The sequence below is a fragment of the Narcine bancroftii genome, chromosome 3, assembly GCF_036971445.1.
Source record: "Narcine bancroftii isolate sNarBan1 chromosome 3, sNarBan1.hap1, whole genome shotgun sequence".
In the NCBI taxonomy this organism is placed as follows: Eukaryota; Metazoa; Chordata; class Chondrichthyes; order Torpediniformes; family Narcinidae; genus Narcine; species Narcine bancroftii.
The window spans coordinates 348,928,554-348,947,470 of record NC_091471.1 but is presented as its reverse complement, the minus strand read 5'-3'; the positions used below and the strand labels follow the sequence as shown (position 1 = coordinate 348,947,470).

The 18,917-nt window shown below is 42.1% G+C and overlaps 1 protein-coding gene across 6 annotated transcripts in view; it reads right to left on the bottom strand.

The window, feature by feature from the left end:
- Positions 1–18,917, bottom strand: part of abcc3 (ATP-binding cassette, sub-family C (CFTR/MRP), member 3) — a 133,270-nt gene that overhangs the window by 81,406 nt on the left and 32,947 nt on the right. For 5 of the 6 annotated variants that reach the window (XR_011354807.1, XR_011354808.1, XM_069929662.1 and 2 more), the window contains exon 3: positions 2,507–2,632. The exons of the other annotated variant lie outside the window; for it this stretch is intronic. Coding sequence is in view for 3 of the 5 variants with exons in the window: in XM_069929662.1 (XP_069785763.1) it covers positions 2,507–2,632 (126 nt within the window). In the remaining 2 variants the exon portion in view is untranslated. The remainder of the gene's footprint in view (positions 1–2,506; positions 2,633–18,917) is intronic. 6 annotated transcript variants of the gene reach the window in all.

Here is an 18,917-nt window from a genome sequence, read left to right as displayed (position 1 = left end):
GAAGAAGACCGCAGAGCCCACCTCACTGACAAAAGACAAAGGAGGAAAAACCCAACACCCAACCCCAACCAACCAATTTTCCCTTGCAACTGCTGCAACCGTGCCTGCCTGTCCCGCATCGGACTTGTCAGTCACCAACGAGCCTGCAGCAGACGTGGACTTTTACCCCCTCCATAAATCTTCGTCCGCGAAGCCAAGCCAAAGAAAGAAAAGAAAGAAAATGGAAAATGCTGCATCTTGCTCAAAAGAGAGAAGTCTATTAACTCGTTCAGTCAGTTTTACCTCAGGTTGTTAGAATTAGCAGTGATGGAACACGTGTGGATTATTTGTGAAAGTCAGCATGGATTTGCTTCGGCAACATCATGTCTAACTGGAGCATTTTGAAGGAAGGAAGAGTGGATGAGGAAAATGTAGTTAATGTGGTATACATGGACTTCTAAAGGTATTTGATAAAGTTCCACAGAATCGACTGGTCTTCAAGTGTGAAATCCATGTATGTTTTGGAAGATATGTAGCCCTTTTTTACAAAATGTGGAAGTTAATATTTAAATGAAGCTCTGACATTCCCTTCTCTTTAAGATCTCAGTATATTATAAGAGACTTTAAAGTAATAGGCACCCCTGTAGAGAGTCTCTTGACCCCTTCCTACTTTTTTCTTCCTTTGTAGAGGGATGGGGGGGTCTTTTATATACCACATGTATTTGTATTGTTGTGAATTATCTTCAATTATGTGTTTTATTGTGTGGTTTTAAACAAATAAATATTTTTTTTAAAGTTCATGGAATAAAGGGGATTGTGGAACTCTGGATAGAAAATTGGCTAAACAAAAAGTATTATTAATGAAAGGCTTTTTTTAAATGAAGGGAGGTTTCCATGGTTAGTAGCAGGCCCACTGCCTATCCCAATATCCACTAAGAATGATAATATTGTAACAGACTTCAAGGAGACATAACAGCCTGTTGGAACAGACACTATGTAGCAATGATAAGATGCTGAGAAATTCAAGATGTAGTTTTAGGTCAGAAGAATAAGAGGCAAAAGGATCTAAAAAGCTCAATTTCTAACAGGCTAGAAAAACAGAGATTAAAAGGTATCTGTTTAAAGTTCATAAAACTGGCAGAGCTGCACCAGAAAGCAGGCTTTAGAATCAGAATCAGACTTAATTGTAATGAACACGTCACAAAGTTTCTTGTTTTGCGGCAGCATTACAGGTGCAAAATTGACATAAATTGCATAAAAAATAAATCAGTGCAAATGTAAAGTGGAATAGTGTCTGTGGTTCATTGTTCATTCAGAAATCTGATGGCACAGGGAAAGAAGTTATTCTTGGGCTTCTGTACCTCTTTCCTGATGGTAGCAGTGTGAAGTGTGCATGGACTGAGTGGTGAGGGTCCTTGAAGGTAGAGGCTGCTTTTTTAAGACACTGCCTCTTGTAGGCGTCCTTAACTGAATGAAGACTGATGCCCATGATAGGATTGGCCGAGTCCACATCTTTGTGTAGTCTTTTCCCGTCCTTTGGCCCCTCCATACCAGATCGTGATGCAACCTGTCAGAATGTTCTCCACCGTACACCTGTAGAAATTTGCAAAAGCCAAATCTCCTCAAACTCCTCACAAAGCACAGCCGTTGGCGAAGCTTCTTCTTGATTTAAACGACATGGAGGCACCAGGATAGATCTTCAGAGATGATGATACCCAGGAATTTGAACATTTCCACTGCTGACCCCTCAATGACAACTGATTTATGTTCTCCTGATTTCCCTCTCTGAGGTCCACAATCAGTTCCTTAGATTTGCTTTCGTCAAGTTCAAAATTGTGGTGATGGCACCTCTCAACCAACTGATCTATCTCCCTTCTGTACATTTCTTCATTGCCCTCTGTGATTCTGCTGATAACAGGGGTTCTCAGCCTCAGTCTAGATGCTGAGCAGTGAGCTAAGCACACATCCTTGACATGTGCCTTTATTTGGGCAGCATGAGCCAGAATGCTGTTATCATGATGTGTCACTTAAATTTTCATTTAATTTTTTTTAAATTATGTTTAAAAAATTGAATAAAGGAATTCTTGGAGTTAATTTGGAAAAGATATCCTGAGAAGGCGCCAAGGTGATTTACAAACAGATTCTAGAGATAAAATTGTATAGTTATACGAGTGGAGAAAGTGAGTTTGTTCTCCTGGGATAGAGGAAGTCAAGAGAGTCTCTGAGGCATTTAAAATCATGAAGGGAGCAGACAGAACAGATAGATGGAGACAGACAGAACAGGAAGTGGAATCAAGAGCTAGATGACACCAGCATGAAGGTAAATGGCAAAAGCAAAACAGGGAAAATTTTTTGCTTTATTCATAGGAAATGGTTAGAATGACAACAAGCAGATTTGATGTCATGCTCAACAGAGAACAGGGAAAGAATTTGCAAGGCTGTAGCTGTAGGAAGAGGGACTAGGACTAACTGATGGCTTTCTAAATGGCCACCTCTGGGCACTGTAAACTTTCTGTGATTTGCTCACCATGGTGACTCCTAGTAGCAGAGGGCTGATGAAATGTGCCAGGGACCATCCTTTTTGGTTTACCATGGCATCGATGGAATAGAAGAGATCCAACCAACTGATAATCCACAGCAGAAGCCCCAGAACCTGCAAGAGAGAGAGAGAGAGACAGGAACAAGAATGTAAAACAGTGAGAGATGCATACAGAGCAACCCAAGTGGTGTTCCTTGAGAACAGTACCCACAACATGCACAAGTTTATCACTTGCCGAAAGGATATTCCTCAAAGGCTGAAGAGAACACCCCTCTGAACCAAGGCACAACAGAGTAATGTGCAGAAAGCAGTCATGGGTTTTTAGGTGGTGACCACACTCACCGTGCCAGCAGCAAATGTGCTATTAGGAGAGATGAAGAGCTCTTCTGGCTCTGTTGGGTGACTGGTCAGTCATTACTGATGCCTTGAAGCTCCAGCCATCTCTGCCTTCAGAACAATAAACTGACCTCAAAATCTGAAAGAACTCCAGCCATCCTTCATAACAAGAGGCCCAAATCCCTGACTGAAGAGAGATATACCAATCACTATATTCTGGATGGAATATAGCCAATTGGAACAACTCAAAATGTCTGGGCATAGGTACTGTGCTCTCACCCTCACTTCAGACATAGCTCATTTATAGGAATCTGTGAGATTATGCAGCCTGTTACAGCCAGCATTGACTGACAATATAGTATACTTTCCAGCAAGAGCAACCAATCGACTAAAACGTACAGACACTGGAAATATGAATGCAAAAAGTGGTGGTGCTCCTAGCTGAGAGAGGATTATTCATGGAGGATTAGGTGAAAGGTGTCAGAGGAATCTTGTGAGATAACACTGTTGGTGCTAAAAATTTGAATTAAATAATTCAAAAACTACATCTGCCAAAAAAAGTTAATATTGCAAGTTGACAATTTATCAGAAGGGGTTAGGTCCACTAAGTTTAAATGGTCAAATAAAATTTAGTATTTTGGGGTCATAATGGATAAAAAATATCAAATTTTATATGGTTTCAATCATATACTGCTGCTATTTAAATTTGATTTAAATAGATGGAAAGATTTGCCATTAACTTTGATTGGATGAGTTAATTGTATTAAAATGAATATATATCCTTGTATTCAATATCTTTTTCAATCTATTCCAAGTGCAATACCGAATAAATTTTTTAAGGAACTAAATAAAGTAATTCATTTGTTTTTATGGAAAGGTAAATTGTCAAGAGTTTCTATGTAAAAGTTTACATGGAGATATGATTTAGGTGGCCTACAACTACCACATTTTCAAAATTATTATGAGCCAGTGCAAAAAAAATTTATTAATATGTTTGATATTGATCAACCACCAATATGGGCAAAGGTTGAATTGGAAGAGATTTTTGAAAATAAAATACATCAGTTTATCTATAAATGGAATCCTTCTTTATTGCAAAAGTATAAATTGCCACCATTGAAACATTTAATGGATATTTGGTATAAATGGGATCAAATTATAGGATCTAAAGGTCAAATTTCAGCTAAATTAGCATTATATCAGAATAAAATAATTCCTTTTTCTTTAAATAATCCATATTTGAAAGATTGGGAAATGATAGGTATAAAATTGGTGGAGAGTTGTTCTGAAGCAGGTAAGTTTCTTTCTTTTAATATATTTCAAGAGAAGTTTGGTATTTCATCAAATTCTTTTTTTGCTTATTATCAAGTTTGAGATTTATTGTTAGAAAATTTTGGACGAGAACTGGTGATACTGGGTCAAACAAAATTTGAGTTATTAATTGCTGATAAAGGAAAGAAAGGGTTTACTAAAGGAAAAGATGGAAAGTTTGGTGTATATAAAATTAAGGATAAGTGGGAGAAGGACTTGGCTATTACTTTGTCTTGGGAGGAATGGTCGAATATGTGTGTAGATAGTGTTATGAAATTACTTAATCTGCATTATAGTTTAGTTAATTATAACTTTTTACATCAATTGTATTTAACTCCTGAAAAGTTCAAGAAGTATGGTTGTAATTTATCAGATTAGGTAGGTACTTCATCACCAACATCGAAGTACTCGAGATGGCAGAGGCCGACAGCATCGAATCCACGCTGCTGAAGATCCAACTGCGCTGGGTAGGTCACGTCTCCAGAATGGAAGACCATCGGCTTCCCAAGATCGTGTTATATGGCGAGCTCTCCACTGGCCACCGAGACAGAGGTGCACCAAAGAAGGACTGTCTAAAGAAATCTCTTGGTGCCTGCCACATTGACCACCGCCAATGGGCTGATATCGCCTCAAACTGTACATCTTGGCGCCTCACAGTTCGGCGGGCAGCAACCTCCTTTGAAGAAGACCGCAGAGCCCACCTCACTGACAAAAGACAAAGGAGGAAAACCCAATACCCAACTCCAACCAACCAATTTTCCCTTGCAACCGCTGCAACCGTGTCTGCCTGTCCTGCATCGGACTTGTCAGCCACAAACAAGCCTGCAGCTGACGTGGACATTACCCCTCCATAAATCTTCGTCCGCGAAGCCAAGCCAAAGAAAAAGATGGGCATTTAAAAAAGTTAAACCTTTTTGGGAGAAAATTATAAAGTTTTTGAGAGATTTATTTAGAATGGATTTGCAACTTGATCCGTTGGTATGTTTATTGGGTTATATGAATACATTAATGACAGGGCTGCAGCTGGATAAACCACAACTAGCATTTATATGATTAGGATTAGCCGTAGCAAGAAAATGTATAACTATTACGTGGAAAAATGAAATGGAATTGAATATACAAAGATGGCATAATGAATTACAATTGTGTCTGTATTTGGAAAAGACAACTTATAATTTGCAAAATAATTATTTTTCTTTGTTAAAATGTGGAATCTATATTTGGAATGTATGGGTTTGAAAATTTAATAAATGATATGTTAAAAGTTGGCACACCAAGCAATAACCATTAAATATTTGATATTAATTTTTTTAAGCTCCATGAGGAGGTGGATGGGATGGGATAATTTAGGTGGGAGGTGGGGGGTAGTAAGGGTAAAACTTTCAAATAAAAAAAGGGTGAGGTCATCTATTTGTATTGTTATCTAAGCTTTTTGTCAGCAAAACCTGACCTGCTGGGCAAGCCCTGCTTTATGCAACTTTTACATAAAGATATGTGTTTTCACAGTCTAACTGCCCTTATTTCACACTTTTTTTTAATAACAAAAGAATCCCAAATCCTCTAACTGCCACCATTAGCCAAATCCCCACAGCAATCTTAACCCCAACAACTCTCCACATCCTGTACGTCCCTCCCTGGAAATTCATACCAACTTGTTTTCTCTTCAAGTTCTGACAAGGGTACTTTACCTAAATGCTACCATTTCTTTTTCTACAGATACAGTCAACACATCTTCCCCCATCCTCTCATTCAGCACTCCACAATTTCCATCTCCACCAATCTCACTCCCCTTTCTCATTTCCCATGCAAAGACAGACAATACAATGACATTCATTTCTTCCCTTTCTACCCTCCAGGCACCAAATAACAAGTCCTTCTAAGTTGTAGCAATTACCTAGTTATGAAGGCATAGTTTTCAATCAAGCTTGCATTTACCCTGGTTCTAACAATGCATGAGGCCAGAGGCAAGGTCAGAGTGGGGAATGAGACGGAATTATGGTGGCAGGCCACAGGAAGCTTAGGATGTCCCTCTACAAGTGCGATGAAAAGCAATCTGAATATTGTTTCTCTAAATGTAAAGGAGACCACATTGTAAACACTGAGGTCTCAAAACACACTTTTAAAAGGACACCAAGCAACCAGAAGTTGTGGTACACATTGGTACCAATATTGTAGGTTGGGAATGGGATGATGCCCTGCAAAACAAATATCAGAAGTGAGGAGATATATTAAAAAGTAGGACCTCCAAGGTAGTAATTGAAAAGGAATAGTCTCCTTGATGGGTGAAAAGAATGGGCCACCCAACAGTCACCAGGAGCTGGAGGATCAAATCTATACAGATTGCCAAGGGTGGCAAAAAATAATAAAGCTGTTATTATGGGTGATTTCAACTTTCACAACATTGATACAGCACAGTACAGGCCCTTCAGCCCACAATGTTGTGCTGACCTACATAAACCTACTCCTATGTAACCCCCTATTTTTCTTACATCTATGTGCCTATTCAATAGGAGTTAGCAATTGCTGACTGAATGCCAATGGTAGAGAGTAAAAGCACAACTGCCAAGCAGAGGCTTTAGGAGTGTGATAAGGAAGTCCCAGGATGAAAATATTTCCAATTGAGGAAAAGGTTAAAGAGATTTTTTTCTTTGGCTTGGCTTCGCGGACGAAGATTTATGGAGGGGGTAAAAAGTCCACGTCAGCTGCAGGCTCGTTTGTGGCTCACAAGGCCGATGCGGGACAGGCAGACACGATTGCAGCGGTTGCAAGGGAAAATTGGTTGGTTGGGGTTGGGTGTTGGGTTTTTCCTCCTTTGCCTTTTGTCAGTGAGGTGGGCTCTGCGGTCTTCTTCAAAGGAGGTTGCTGCCCGCCAAACTGTGAGGCGCCAAGATGCACGGTTTGAGGTGTTATCAGCCCACTAGCAGTGGTCAATGTGGCAGGCACCAAGAGATTTCTTTAGACAGTCCTTGTACCTTTTCTTTGGTGCACCTCTGTCACGGTGGCCAGTGGAGAGCTCGCCATATAACACGATCTTGGGAAGGCGATGGTCCTCCATTCTGGAGACGTGACCCATCCAGCGCAGCTGGATCTTCAGCAGCGTGGACTCGATGCTGTCGACCTCTGCCATCTCGAGTACTTCGACGTTAGGGGTGTAAGCGCTCCAATGGATGTTGAGGATGGAGCGGAGACAACGCTGGTGGAAGCGTTCTAGGAGCCGTAGGTGGTGCCGGTAGAGGACCCATGATTCGGAGCCGAACAGGAGTGTGGGTATGACAACGGCTCTGTATACGCTTATCTTTGTGAGGTTTTTCAGTTGGTTGTTTTTCCAGACTCTTTTGTGTAGTCTTCCAAAGGCGCTATTTGCCTTGGCGAGTCTTTGCCCTCAGACAGCTCCAAGAAAAGTGCAGAGAACAAAACAAAGGACTCTACATCACCTTTGTTGACCTCACCAAAGCCTTCGACACCGTGAGCAGGAAAGGGCTTTGGCAAATACTAGAGCGCATCGGATGTCCCCCAAAGTTCCTCAACATGATTATCCAACTGCACGAAAACCAACAAGGTCGGGTCAGATACAGCAATGAGCTCTCTGAACCCTTCTCCATTAACAATGGCGTGAAGCAAGGCTGTGTTCTCGCACCAACCCTCTTTTCAATCTTCTTCAGCATGATGCTGAACCAAGCCATGAAAGACCCCAACAATGAAGACGCTGTTTACATCCGGTACCGCACGGATGGCAGTCTCTTCAATCTGAGGCGCCTGCAAGCTCACACCAAGACACAAGAGAAACTTGTCCGTGAACTACTCTTTGCAGATGATGCCGCTTTAGTTGCCCATTCAGAGCCAGCTCTTCAGCGCTTGACGTCCTGCTTTGCGGAAACTGCCAAAATGTTTGGCCTGGAAGTCAGCCTGAAGAAAACTGAGGTCCTCCATCAGCCAGCTCCCCACCATGACTACCAGCCCCCCCACATCTCCATCAGGCACACAAAACTCAAAACGGTCAACCAGTTTACCTATCTCGGCTGCACCATTAAAGAGATATAGAGGCTGTAAAGGGATAATGGAATGGGGAGTCAAGCAAGTGCTAATTAGGAATGAATTAGGAAATAATGGAATATGGGGAGTCAAGCAAGTGCTAATTAGGAATGAATTAGGAAGGGATAATGGAATATGGGGAGTCAAGCAAGTGCTAATTGGGAATGAATTATGATGGGTTAATTAAAAGTAAGAATGGAATGTGAGAAAGGGTTAAGCAAGTATAATAGATATAGCAAGTAGATAGATTTAGCAAGTCCTGGGGGTTGATTAATGAATAAGAACAAAGACATGACACTTCCTGGTAAACAAGTTTGCAGAAAGGCACATGATAAGAAGTTAGAAGACACGTAGGCAGAATTACCTAATGCTAAACCAATCCAGGAGGCAGAAGAATGTTAAGGAGGGAGGTATCTCTGTACTGAAATGGAATGTATAAAAAGTTGGGTAAGCCCCAGTATCTGTGTGTATTCCCAGGGTAAGGGGAAGCACCCAACTTTGCATTGTTGTAAAATAAATGTTCTTTGTTCTCAATTTTTGTCTCGAGTTAACTCTGTGAAGGCATCTCTGCTTCTCACAACTTGGGGGGCTTGTCCGGGATCGCACTCCCTCCACTGATAGAGCGCCTGACGACGGGAGTAGATGCACCCCGGCTGATTCAGCTGGACTCCCGGACGACGGGTAGCTGGTCAGTGGATGAAGCGAGTGATATCCGAGAAGAGGCATTGAGAACAAACGACGGGAGGACGTTAAGAAAGCGCGCTACTGGATTCCGGTAAGAGGAATTTTATTTTCCTGCCAATATGGGGGGAGGAAGTAGCAAGGGAAAAAGTCCTAAAGAAGGACAGGAGGATAAAATACCAAAACATAGTCCGTTAGGACTAATGATATCCAATTGGGGTGCGGGGAAAACCCGTGAGAAGGATAAGCAAACCATAGTCAGGAATTATTGTCAGGAATGGGTTAAGAATCCGATAAAAGGGAGTTTGGTATATTGGCCAAAGTTCTGATCCGACGAGGACTGGATGTGTCAGGCATTGAACATCTGGCTCTACCAAAATCAAGGAGACAATACCGAGAGTAGGGAATATGCAGCCTGTTGGCTTAGTCCGCCAGATTTGCCGTAATTGTAGCACTGCTGCTGGTGTGGACCAGAGGAGAGTGGGGAGACAGTGCTCCCCTGCAAAGTCCTACTGCTGTTGGCTCCTTATAGACTTTAAACAGCCTGTTAAAGGAGCCAAGATCATGCGACCATGGGGTCTGGGCCCTAGATGGAGGCACCTGTGTTCATCAGCGGCCTTGAGGGGTTTCAGGCTCCAGAACAGCAGACTCAAACAGGGGCATCAGAAACGAGGTGAACACCCTTCATATAGAAGGGGATACAAATATGACCCTATAGAGAGGGGCTCTGTTGCTGAAGGACACACACATAGGCAGCGAGCTGTTGGTGACTTGCAGTCAAGGAACTCGCACAGGCTGTGGGTGATGAAGTCAAAGGACTCGCACCATGTTCTGGACTGCTGGAGGCTGGCTCATGAGAACCAGGTATTGGAAATGGAATTAGAGAGGATGCTGAGAGCAGGGAGAGTTCCCAAAGAACCTTGGGTGCTGAAGGCTTACTCAACATGTTGGAGGCTTGGGTTGCTGATGGTTTGAACTGAATTGGAGTCTTGTGCAGCTGCAGAGGCTGTGGGAGTCCTGTATATTTGGTGACTCTGGGGGGGGGGGGGGGGGCTCTTGTTTGCTTCTCTTTCTCTGATTGTAAGGGGTCCCAGGCAATACTAATGCTAATGGTGAATTTTTGTCCCACTTATGGCCAATGAAAGGCAATCTTATGTAATATTAAATTTTTGTTTTAATACACGACAATGGAATCTGATCTGAATGTAGGAGCATAGTGAAGAGGGAAATAAAGAAGACTCAGAGGTTTTGAGATGGCTTAGGCAGACAGTGCAAAGGAGAAACCAAAATTATTTGATATATATTAAGAACAAAAGGGTCACTAGGGAATGAATAGGCCCCCTTAAGGATCAGAAGGGGCATCCATGTGTAAACCTAGAGGAAAGGAGAAGGATTTTTTTTTAATGTGTTTAGTGTGGAGCAGGATAAGCAGGAGTAAGAGAGGAGGGAGGTAATTAATGATAGTTCACCCCCCCCCCCACCATCTTTTTATTCAGGCACCAGTTTTTGCTTATGCCTTAAGAGCCAAGGCCTGAAATATTAGTGACCGATTCCTTCCATGGATGCTGCATGACCTGCTGAATTTCTCCAGCACATGTGTATTACACTCAACCCCAGCATCTGCAGACTTTCTTGTTTAATAGCCTAGTCTGCAGCCATTCTCAACAGGGGGCTGCAAGGCCCCCCTGAGGCCCACAGCTTATTTAAGGGGGTGGGGCCATAGACCGAAATCATAGACCGAAATCATAAAATAATTTGTTTTTTATGTAGCAGGTAGAAGTACAGAAGAAATTTGGGCAGTATGGGCTCGTGGCTGAAATGGACTGTTACTGTGTTAAATTTTAATTTAAGAAACCAACTAAACTTGACTACTTCACAAGGATGGGGTCCATGAACTTTGAGCAGAGTGCTAAGGGGGCCATGGCTGGAAAAAGTTGAGAATTTTGAGAGGATGAACCAAGAAAGGACATACACGGTAGGGCACTGAGAAGTGTGGTGGAACAAAGGAATCTGGGAATACAGATCTACAATTCCCTGAAATTGGTGTCACAGGTGGATAGGATCGAAAAGAGAGCCTTTGGCACAGTGGCCTTCATAAATCAAAGTACCCTGTATTGAGTATAGGAGTTGAGATGTTATGGTAAAGTTGTATAAAATATTGGTAGTGCCAAGTTTGGAGTATTGTGTACTCCAACTGTAGGAGTACTAACTGTAGGAAAAATAATAATAAGATTGAAAGAGTGCAGAGAAGATTTATTAAGATGGCCCAGGCTTCAGAAACTGAGTTACAGGGAAAAGTTAAACAGGTTAGGACTTTTTTCCCTGCTGCTACACAGATCTTAGGGAAGGAGGAGGGCAAAGAAGCAGCAGCAGTGTGCGCCATTACATCACCGCTATCAGGCGACACTGCACACATGACCTGGGCAAAGCAGCAGGCGGGTGAGGGAGGGAGAAGAAAGTGTGCGCAAATGGCCACCCCTTTACCCTTCAAAATGGCTGCCGCATGGCTTTAAAGTGCGAATAAAAGTATTATTACCTGTATTATTATTATGTAGTGTATTAGTATGCTTAAGATGTTTTAGTGTAATGGGAAGTGTTTTTATGTATATAAAGGTAATATAAATACTATAAACTAAGATAAACATTTGACTAACTAACACTAAATAAGGACCATATGTAATGGTTTTGACTTGAATACAAATTCGGGTTAAAGACAGACCTAGGTCACGGAACTCGTATTTAACCTGGGGACTGTCTGTACTGCCATATTGTTAAGTACTAAAAATAACAAATGGAAACAAATGCAGCAAGATAGCACATGTAGATTCACAAGGAATGACAGAGTATTATTTCAGCTATACTGCAATTTGTTGAGATAGTTTATGGCGCATTAAACTATGGGAGGAAAAGCTCCCAGTAAACACAAACTAATTACTACCGATTACACTGAGGTTAGGTGAGATACAAACCAGAGGACAATGGGTTAAAGGTGAAAGGGGAAACGTTTAGAGGAAACATCATGGGAACTTGTTCAAAGAGAGTAGCAGTAGAGTGGAACAAGTTGTCATGTGAAGTGGTGAATGTGGGCTCAATTTTAACATTTAAGAATAATTTGGACAGGTACAGAGATGGAAGGGGTATGGAGGACTATGGACTGGGTACAGGTCAGTGGGATTAGGCAGAAAAATGGTTCAGCGCAGACTAGAAGGGCCAAAGGGGCCTGCTTCTGCATCTGTGCTGTAATATTCTATGGCTTTATATTTCCACAAAAGACATTTCATATTCTTTAATCCATTAATGATTCACAAGCCCCTGAGAAGGATCACATGCTCTTACCTGCACAACTTCCTCTTGGCACAGAGGGCAAGCTGATGGTGTATTCTCTGATCAAGACCAATATAATCAGAGGTGTCTGCTTGCCTCGCCTGTGCCTCCCCACACCACCCCCCCACCCCCCATACCCATTCTCACATCCATCATAACCCGAGTCCTTCCACTGTCTTTTAGGATATCCAAGTTTACCACAGGATCCAGATCAGTTGGGAAGATGAACCAAAGAAGAGGCAAGTGGAATTTAAGTCTGACAACTGTGCGCTGCTAGAATTTTGGAAGTTAAATCAGAGTAGGACACGTATGGAAAGCAGCAGGACGGTGGAGATACATAGAACAGGGAGAACTAGGGCTACAGACAGCATTCCCTGAAAGTGGCAATTCAGGTGGACAGGATGGTGAAGACGATGTTTGGGACATCTGCTTTCATGGGGTGGAGTACTAAGTACAAAGTTGGGACATCATGATGCAGCTGTACAAGGCATTGGTAAGACAACACTCACAGTACTGTGAGTCGTTCCAGTAACTCAGCAATACGATGGTTATCAATATATTGGAAAAGATCCTGAGGAGATTCTCCAGTTTTCCTCCGGGATTGATGCACACAAGTAACATGAGAATTTGGACAGGATAGCAAAGATTTTAAAAGATTGTGAGGGGAATGGATGAAGTGATTGGAACAGTCCATTTCCTGGGGAAATTATTCCGAACCAATGCCCTCTAGTCCCAAAGTGGGAGTGGGGAGATTCAAGAGGGACCTGAGTGGGACACTTTCCACTCAAAGAGTAGTTCACATTTGGAATGAATTCCTAGAGAATGCTACAGAAATGGATACAGTTACAAAATTCTGAAGGCACTTGAATAGGAAGGGCTGAATAAAGATATGGACTAAAGGGGGCAAATGGGCAGCATAGTCAAGTTGGTCTAAATAGCCTGCTCTGTTCTGTTTGACTACAACTCTGTGACAACAATCCTACATCAGCACTACTGTCAATGTTTTAAACAAGAACATGGAACATATAAATGACCAACATAGGAACAGGTCTTTTGGGCAACATGTTGCTAATATAACTAACCCCATCTCTCTGCATGTGGCCACATACCTCCATTTCAGTCTGTTTATGTGAATAAATGCTTTTTAAAACACCAATGTCAGATCTGCTTGCATCACTTCCCGGCAGCACATTCTAGCTTGAGGAGGATTATCAAGGTACAGATGTATAAGGCAAGGCCACATTTGGAACTGAGTGAAGGTCATCTTGCTAGAGGAAAGATGTCACTTAATTGGAAAGGGTTTAAAAAGACATTCTCTAGACATGACTAGGGTTGGCGAGCTTGATGTATCTGGAGTAGCTGGATAGGACAGGACTTCTTTCCAAATCATTAAGGACCCCTCCCACCCTGCACACAGTATTTTTCAGCTGCTTCTGTCAGGACAGAGATACAGGAGTATCAGAGCCAGCACCACCAGGCTGAGGAACAACTTCTTCCCCTGGGTAGTGAGAATATTGAATGTCCAAAGGAACTGCTCACACTATCTGAAACTCTTATTTTCATGAAGCATTATTTATTTGTATAGATGAAATACTTCCTACATATGTAATTGTCTGTATGTGCTTTATGTCTGGTTGTTTGTCTATGTGCTTAGCACCAAGGACTGGAGAATGCGGTTTCATCAGATTGTACTTGTACAATCAGATGACAATAAACTTGACGATTTCTTCCCTTGGAAAACTGGAGGGTGAGAGGATACCTTAGAGCAGGTACAAAATCATGACCAACATAGGCAAAGTTTATCCCCAAGGTAGGAGAGCCCAAATGCAGACATCATAGGCTAAGGGCGAGGAGAAAAGGATTTAAAAGGGACAACATTTTCCAGAGGGTGGTGGGTATATTGAATGAGCTGCCAGAGGAAGTTGTGGAGACAGATAGAATTACAATGGTCAATGGACATTTGGACAAATAGATGGATGGGAAAGGGTTGGTGATGTATGGGCCAAGCTCAGATGGGCAATTTGATGAGCATGTGAGAGTCAGGCTAAAAGGCCTTTTTCCATGGAGAATGTGAATGTGGTTCCCACTTTTTAAAGAAAGGCAGCAGGACAAGGCCTGATAACTATAACCTGAGAACCTAACATCAGCATTAAAGATGATATTGGGAAAAAAGGTTCTGAGGCAAAGAATTAATGATCATCAGATAATGAGGCAGAAACTAATCAGAAATAGCAAATATAAATGTTAGGGACAGATCCTGTCTGACCAACTTGATTGTTACCTCTTCAGAGAATTTAAAGTCCACTGAAGAGTGCAGAGGAGTACATGTGATTTACACAGACTTTACTTAGGCCTTTGACATCAGTGGCGTGCCCGAAAAATCAAGAAAATCAGGGGGCAGGTCAGTGTAGTCACTAAGGAAGTGGTGTTTGGGAACCTGAATGATTTGCAAGTAGGTAAGTCACCTGGACCAGAAGGAATGCACCCCAGAGTGAAGTAGCTGAAGAGATTGTGGAGGCATTAATGGTGATTTTTCAAGAATCACTAAAGTCAGGAATGGTTGCAGATGACTAGAAAATTTAAAATATCACTCTACTCTTTAGGAAAGGAGAGAGATGAAAGTCAGGAAATTATAGGCTGCTTTGCCTAACTTCAGTAAGAATCTAGAGTTCATTATTAAGGATGTGGCTTCAGAGTAGTGGAAAGCTGATGATAAAATGCGCTAGTCAGCACATTTTCCTTTAGGGGAGATCTTAACCGACAAATCTGATGGAATTCAAGTCAAGTTTATGGTCATCTGATTGTACAAGTACAACCTGACAAAACAGCGTTCTCCGGTCTTCTGTGCAAAACATGCAAAAACACAACCAGGCATAACACACATACAGATAAATAATACATATGCAGGATAAGTATACAGCTCTACAAATGAATAAATAAATAGACATTTGTTTCATGAATATGAGAGTTAGTGTGGTTAGTGTGAACAGTTTCTTTGGTCATTTAGCAGTCTCACTGCCTTTGGGAAGCTGTTCCTCAGCCTGGTGGTGCTGGCTCTGATACTCCTGTATCTCTTCCCTGATAGATGCTGTATGCAGGGTAGAAGGGGTCATCAATGATTTTGCACACCCTCTTCAGACAACGATCCCAGTAACTCACATCAATTGGAGGGGCAGGGCGGGGGGGAGGGAGACTCCAGTGATCTTCTCTCCCACTCTTATGGTCCTGTGGATTGACCTCCAATCCATTTCTCTGCAGCAACCATATCACACTGTGATGCAGCCAGCCAAGACACTTTCAATCAAGCTCCTATAGAAGGTTGACATAATGGTGGCCAGTAGCCTTGCCTGCTCAGTCTTCTCAGGAAGTTGCACCTTCCTGACAAGTGAGGAGATGTTGAGTGTCCATGATACATCACCAATTAAGTGAACTGCAAGGAACTTGGTGCTCTCCACTACAGAGTTGATGTGTAGATGAGGGTGGTCGTTCCTGGTCCTCCCTGAAGTCCACGATCATCTTTGCCTTGTTCCTGTTTAGACTCAGGTTATTAATTTCACACCATTTCATGAGATTTTTCTACCTCTTCACTGTCATGTGACTCATGAGGCCGACACTGATGAGGCCGACACTGTTGGAGCTGGATCTGGCGACACAGTCATGGGTCAGTAGCTGGAACAGGAGCGGGCTGAGCCCACACCTCTGGGGTGTGCCAGTGCTCAGCATGACTGTCCTTTTACTGACCCAGACACACTGTGGTTTTTCTGTTAGGAAGCCCAGGATCCAATGATAGAGAGTGGCGTTGAGTCCCAGCAAGGACAGCTTCTCCACCAGCCTCTGGAGAACTCAGAGCTGAAGTCAATGAACAGCAACCTGGCTTATGAATTCTTTGAGGAAGTAACAAGCAGGACAAAGGATAGTCATTGGGTTATTTACTTGGATTTTCAGAAGGCCTTTGAGAAGGTGTCACACTCGAAGCTGCTAAACAAGATATGAGCCCATGGTATTACAGGAAAGGTAGAAAGAAAATAGTGACAATAAAGGGGATCTTTCTGGCTGACTGCTGGTGACCAGTGTTCTGCAGGGATCAATGTTGTGTCTGCTACTTTTCACACAGTATGTAACTGATTTAGATGACGAAACTGTGGTTTTATGGCCAGGTTTGCAGATGATACAAATATAGGTGGTGGGTAGTGTTGAGGAAGCAGGGAGTCTGCAGAGGGACTTGAGAGAGAATGGGCAAAGAATCAGCAGATGGACTACAGTGTAGGGAAATGTATGGCCATGCTCTCTAGTAGAAAGAAAAAAAGGGTAGACATTTTCTAAATGTGGAGAGAACTTAGAGAACAGAGGTGCAAAGAGACTTACGAGTCATAATGCAGGATTCCCTAAAGATTAACATGCAGGTTGAGTCGGTTGCAAGAAAGACAAATGCAATGTGAGTATTCATTTCAAGAGAGCTAGAATATAAAAGCAAATATGTAATGCTGAGGTTTTATAATGCATTGGTCAGACCTCACTTGGGAGTATCGAGAGCAGGTTTGGGACCCATATCCAAGGAAAGATGTGCTAGCTTTGGAGAGGGTCCAGAGGAGGCTAGGAGAATGATTGTGGGGATGAGAGAGTTAAAGTTGAGGTGCATTTGATGGCTCTGAGCTTCTATGTGCTGGAGCTTAGAAGAATTATGGGGGAAATCTTATTGAACCCTATCAAATAGTGAAAGGACTCAAAAGAGTGAACATGGATAAACTGTTTACAGTAGTGGAAGATTCTTGGACCGAGGGCACAGTCTCAGAATAAAAGGACATTACAATAGAGATGAGAAGAAATTTTTTCAGCCAGAGGTTGGTGAATCTTGAGTTTCTTGCCAGAGTTGGCTGTGGATGTAGTCTTTGGGGATATTTAAAGTGGAGGATTGTAGGTTCTTGATTGTTAAGGTTGTTAAAGAAGATGGAGAGAAGGCAGAAAAATGGGATGGAGAAGAAAAATACATCAGCCATGATGTGAATGGTCTAATTCTGTTCTAATGTCTTAATAATAGAGGGAGATGGAAGAGCATTGATTTTGCGACTTGATGCCCATGACTTGGAGTCCCTCAAGGATTGGTGCTGGGACCTTTCTGCTTGTAATATACATGAATGAATTGACTATAAATACATGTGACATGGTCGGCAAGTTCACAAATCACATGAAGATGGTGGAGATGCTGATAGTATGGAAGGTTGTCCAAGACCACAGAGATATCATCTTGGTGAAAAGGGCTGAAAAATGACAGACTGCATTAAATCCAGACAAATGTGAGGCGATGCATTTTGGGAACAAATCGAGGCAAGAACCATGAATGGTAGTGTCTAAAGGAGCACTGAGGAACAGAGGGAGCTTGAAGTTCAAGTCCAGTCATCGTTGAAGCTGGTAACAATGGTCTACATCATAATTCAGAATGCAAATGGAATACTGGCTATATTTAGTCAGGATATCGAAAAGGAGATCATGCACCAACTTTTCAAAACTTTACTCAGCATGTTTAACTCCTAAATGCAGAGGAGATTCACCAAGATGCTGCCTGGGAATGGAGCAGTTCAGTGGCGAGGAAAGACTGGAGAAGCTAGGTCTGCTCTCTGGAATTGATGAGATAGGAGTGAAGTAACAAAATGGAACAGGTAGATTGCAATCAGAGACAAGTAAAACTAGAGGACATGGATTTAAGATAGATCCCCTCTAAATCTTGTTCCCCCTAAGAGAGAGCACAGTGCACTGAGTACCTCGGATAGACTGCTTGAGACACAGTTAAAGGTGAGTCTCTGACAGTCTCGATGTGTATCTGAATCAATAGAAAGTTATGGACTATGAGCTGAGAGATGGGATTAATACTGCAGGATGCCTGCTGATCAGCCTGGATGAGCTGAAAGTTTCCTGCAGGACTGCTACACCAATACATTTAAACTTTCATTTCCAACATTCTGCTTTTATATTTTTCTTATTTCATTTGCCATGTTCTATCCACTCATTTAACTTATCAATATCTTCTCTATATCCAGTGCTTTGTCAATACCAAGTAATTCACACCTTAATCATTAATTTGTTGTGGCTTGTTTATAACTTGAGCCTTTTTAGGGGAAAAATGATTTTCAACCAGTCTGGATGTGTGGATTTCTTTCTCTGAAAAATTTAAGTCAACCTGAATGTAAAATTTGTATCCAGGATATTAATTGCTCTATAGTCATTTGTAATTGGAACTAACATATTAAATCAGTTAGTTAGCGCAACACTGTTACAGCACCAGTTCGAATCTTGCACTGTCTACAAGGAGTTTGTACATTCTCCCCATGTCTGCATGGGTTTCCTCCAGGTGCTCCATTTCCCTCCATCCTTCAAAAATCATTTATTGTAATCTGAATGCACAAGTACAACCTGATGAAACTGTTTTACAGTTCTCAGTGCAAAACATACAGACACATAACCACACATACAATACACATGCAGGACAAATGTTCATATAAATAAATCAATATTGTTTTGTGATTGAGACTATCAAATGGTTAGTGTGAGCAGTTCCTTTTGTTGTTTAGCATTCTCACTGCCCATAGGAAGAAGCTGCTTCTCAGTCCAGTGGTGCTGGCTGTGATCGTCCTGTATCTCTTCCCCTAAAGGAGCAGCTGGAAGATCCTGGGTGGAAAGGGTCCTCAATAATTTTGTGCACCCTCTTCAGACAGTGGAC